Genomic DNA, 4,342 nt, shown 5'->3' with positions numbered 1-4,342 from the left:
GGTCGAGATGGACGCCTCGCGCTGTACCAAGGATCGCACCGTCTCTGCGCCATCGGCGTCGACATGCCGCGTCCAGAGCTACGAGCGAAAATCCCCGCCTTTGGGTCCTCGAGCCCGATCGCAGCGCGCCCAGACGCCCCCAGTTTTGATGTGACGGACGCGATGCTCAACGAGACGCTTCCACCCGTCGGAGTACCGACGATCGCGGCCGGGGCCGCGCCTCTGACGTTTCAAGTCACATACAGCGACGGTGGCTGCCAGCAATTCCTCGTGCCGCTCAGCCTTGCGGCCTACCCGCTATTGAACCGCGCTTTTGCCGTCCTGGATGCGCTGCTGCCGCCAAAGTTGGCGCTGGCATGGCGCCTGCAGGTGGTCGCGAGTCCTGAGCCGTGGGCAGCGTTTCAGAGCGCACTTATGCCACCGGCGCCACCAATGAAGCCGCCCATGTCGGCGTTCGAGAGGTTGCAAGCATCCACCTTTCACGACACGTACCACGGTCTTCCGCGCTCCGGGCCTCGCACTACGCGCCGATGTCTCCGTGCCGACGCGGTGTCGACAAGGGCAACACCCGCGCTCGACGAGCACATACCAAACATCTTTTGCGGCCTGCACTTGCTCTACGAAGACTTGAAGCTCTCGAGTCTTGTCTCGTCGCTCTTCGTTCCGCTCGGTGATGTACTGCATGCTCTCGCGAGCACTCATGGCTGGACGCTGTATGTCGCACACTACGCGGCCGACCATGGACCGCGGGCGGTGGTATCAGCAATCGCCGCAAACGCGCTGCCCGATCCCTTTCAAGGCCGTTGCGACGCATGTCCTGTCGACATTTTCGCGTGGCTCCAGCACAAGATGGCTACGCATCACTTCAACACGATGGAAGCCAACAAGAAACAAGGCGCCGCACGCCGTGTAGACGCGTACCCGACGCTGCCGGTCTTAAAGCGAACGGCGACTGTGATCGAGCTCTACGAGGCTCTGTACCCGGACGCCCCGATGCCGCTGCACGCGCGGGCGAGACGCGTTGTTTCGCGTCTCGCGGCGCTTTCGTTGCCGTGGGAAGACCTCCCGATTGGCGTTGCATTACCCCTCAAGTACGCTGTGTACATGACGACGCACTTTCCCGACGCGGCGCTGTGTCCGAACGAGTGCCGCCTTGTGAACCGCGCCGACTTGCTCGCAGAGCACGAAGTGCCACCGTGTGCGCTTCCATTGATCGACAAGGACAGTCTGGACGCATCAAGGGACAATGACGACGGGTTTACCGACGTCGTCCTTGCGAGTCAACCGCTCTTCCCTAAAGACCAGCGGCTCAAGGAGGTCTGCCGACTCCTGCGCTCCAACAAGCCCATGCTACTCAAGGTCCAACGCGAGGCGCACCATTCGGACGCGGACGTGCTCTCGCTGCAGCAAGCACGGCTGCTCTTGCTCTGTAAGCGCTCCATGAGCTTGTCGGTCGCGCGTGGGATGGTGACGCTCGGGAGCTTGACCGCGCAGCAGTCGTCGGCGTCGCCGTACACGGCGCGGCTGTCCATTCCGCAGCTGCCACTCACAGCGCGTGTGTCGGGCACGAATGCCAAGACGGTCCTCGATATCTCAGGTTACAAGGAGATTACGCATTGGCCGCAGTTCCACAATGGTGTCGCGACTGCCTTGCGGCTCTCGCCGCATGACCGCGTGACGGTGCAGTGGGTGCTCTCCCACCAGCCCAAGCCGAATGCGGACGAGTCGGACGAAGCCGTCCGCTTGTACGAAGAAGCGTGTGCGGGCCACGCGGGGTTTCTCTTTGGTTTGGGTCTCCAAGGCCAGCTGCAGTGCCAGTCGCCGACTACGACGTACAAGTACCTCTCGCTTGGCGACGAGCTCACGTCTGTCGGCTTTCTCCTTGGCACGGCCGCGAGCACTCTCCATCACCCCAAAGACATGAACATTGAGCGCGCGGTCTCCAAGATGCTCTCAATGCACATTCCGTCGCTGTGGCCACCGTCCTTTGCGCATTTGCATGTGCCGGCGTCGGCTCAAACCGCCGCCATCATGGGCCTCGGGCTGCTCTACCAAAGCACGGGCAACCGGCTCATGACAGAATTCCTCCTTACGGAAATGACCCAAGGCCCTGTATTGACAAGTGCCGGAGCCTCGTCGGGCACGACCGCGACGCCGTCGACCGAGGCCGTTCAGTTTGAAGGCTACGCACTCGCAACCGGCTTTGCGCTCGGACTCATTCTGCTCGGACGAGAGAACGACCCGGGGCTCGTGGACCTCAACTTGGATGCCAAACTCACCAAGTATATGCTCGGCGGTGAGAAGGAGCGCGGCCATGGATCATGGGCACCTACCGAGCTCAACTGCGTCCTCCGCACGCGCAAGCTGCTCCAGCGCGAGCTCATCAACGTGGACGTGACCGCGTCGGGCTCGGCGCTGGCGCTCGCGTTCATGTACATGTGGAGCAATAGCGCGTCGATCGGGCAGCGGCTTCACGTGCCGTCGACGCTCGTGCTCCTCGAGACCATCCGACCCGATGTGCTCTTTGTGCGTGCGCTGGCGGCCAACCTCGTACTGTGGAGCAGCATCGAGCCGACGCGCGCGTGGGTGATCAACAAGCAACTACCACCGCCGCTTCGACCGACGGGACTGCTGCACTGGGCCGCAATCGACGACGGCGGCGATCCGGCAACGATCCAAGAGGCATACGCCAACGTTATTGCTGGCGCGTGCTTTAGCATTGGCTTGAAGTTTGCGGGCACGCATCACCCAGACGCCAAGAGCGTTCTCATGAGCTTCCTGGACGAGTTCCAGCTCTGGCGCGCCAAGCTCGGGCGGACAGCCGACGTGAGCCGCGTGACGCTCGAGCGTGTTCTCGGAACCATTGCGCAGTCGCTTGCGCTTGTCATGGCCGGCACGGGGGACCTCGAGTGCATGCGCCTCCTGCGGTCGCTTCTCTTGCGCCAAAAGGTCGACGCGCACGGCGACATTACGTATGGCAACCACATGGCCATGAGCTCGGCGCTCGGCCTTCTCTTTCTCGGTGGCGGTCGTTGCTCCGTGCGTAGCTCCCGCCTCGCAACAGCGACGCTCGTCATTGCCTTGTACCCTCTGTACCCGACCAAGACAACAGACCAGCGCTACCACTTGCAAGCATTTCGGCATCTCTACGTGCTCGCGATCGACCGGTCGCGACTCGTGCGGGCGCTGGACGTCGACACGCACCAATGGACACCAATGCCACTCCGCGTGTGGACGCACTTCAGCAGTGCGCCGCTGGAGGTCCGCACGCCGACGCTGCTTCCCGCGCGAAGCATGCTGCGCCGGCTCGAGACGGCTGCGAATGATCATTTTCCGATCGTTGTCGACTGGAGCACGGCCGACGACAGCCGCGCACGACTCTTGGAGCAGCAAGGCGTCTTGCGCATCAAACGCAAGCTGGGCGCCGATGCGCCACGCGCGACGTTCTTCGCGTCCTTTTCAAATCTCTTTGCCACCGTGTTGACGCAGGCGTCGGACACCATGTGGATTGCTTTCTGCGCGCGCCTGTACGAGGAATGCAAGCGCGAGAACAAGCCCGACTGCGTCGCCGTCTATCTGAACGCCAAGCGCTGCGAGGTCGATGTACTCGAGCACCGCATCACGCACACGCTGCTCGTCGCCAACCTCCAGCTTGTGCAGCTGCACATGGAGCTCGACGCGCACATGTTTCAAGCCCGTGACGACGCCTCGGCCGAGCCGCACGATGTTGGGCGCCTTGCGCAGCTTGTGAACGAGGACTTTACCCTCGGCTACAGCAATGCACTCTTGGCGTTCTTCGAGCAATTGGAGCTGCCCATCTCCATCGAGACAAACGAAGCACCCGCGTCGCTCCTGCATGCCGCGTACCGTCGATACCTCGGGTCCCCGCTTCTCGCCCAGCTTGAATAGAAGACTTCGTCTTTGATCTATCCTTTCTCGATTCTGTTCCCATATCCACCAAAACGGCAGCAAGCTCACACCAAACAGAAATGCAGACACATGAAGAAATTAAATTGATAGATTCGATACAAACTACTCTAGTTGCCGAGCTCGTGGAGACGCTCGAGGCGGTGCTCGGGGTGGTGCTCGCACATGAGCGAGTCGTTCTGGAGCGCGGTCCACGCCTTCTTAAAGTACGGCTTGGCGGCCTCGTCCTGGCCGAGCTCGTGGAGGTTCTCGGCCATCTCTTCGCAGACGTAGCCGTCGCAGTCGTCGATTGACGCGTACTCGGTCTCGAGCTCGGCGAGGACCTTGATGGCGTCTTGGTTCTTCTTGGCCGCGCGCAGACCGCGGGCCACCATCCACTTGGCGAGGCGAATGCACTCGGCGTCGCCAATGGCCT

At 62.0% G+C, this 4,342-nt stretch overlaps 2 protein-coding genes across 2 annotated transcripts; one reads left to right on the top strand and one right to left on the bottom strand.

Annotated features, from left to right (window-relative positions):
* Window positions 1-475: 475 nt before the first annotated feature.
* SPRG_17025 (hypothetical protein) lies at window positions 476-3,918 on the top strand. The gene has a single exon (XM_012356345.1). It carries the CDS (start codon window positions 850-852, stop codon window positions 3,907-3,909), a length of 3,060 nt encoding a protein of 1,019 aa, XP_012211735.1. The 5' UTR covers window positions 476-849; the 3' UTR covers window positions 3,910-3,918.
* A 114-nt stretch (window positions 3,919-4,032) lies between these two features.
* SPRG_17024 (hypothetical protein) lies at window positions 4,033-4,342 on the bottom strand (the record flags this gene model as incomplete). Its single annotated transcript, XM_012356344.1, has 2 exons — window positions 4,061-4,342; window positions 4,033-4,037 (listed from the first exon to the last, which is right to left on the bottom strand). Exons 1-2 carry the CDS (start codon window positions 4,299-4,301, stop codon window positions 4,033-4,035), a joined length of 246 nt encoding a protein of 81 aa, XP_012211734.1. The 5' UTR covers window positions 4,302-4,342.

Source organism: Saprolegnia parasitica, assembly GCF_000151545.1.
Source record: "Saprolegnia parasitica CBS 223.65 unplaced genomic scaffold supercont2.440, whole genome shotgun sequence".
Taxonomy (NCBI): domain Eukaryota; phylum Oomycota; class Saprolegniomycetes; order Saprolegniales; family Saprolegniaceae; genus Saprolegnia; species Saprolegnia parasitica.
This window is presented reverse-complemented; position numbering and strand designations above follow the sequence as displayed.

What these genes read in the sequence shown, in the direction of transcription:
- SPRG_17025 (XM_012356345.1), top strand. Translation starts at nt 850, where the DNA reads ATGGCTACGCATCACTTCAACACGATGGAAGCCAACAAGAAACAAGGC.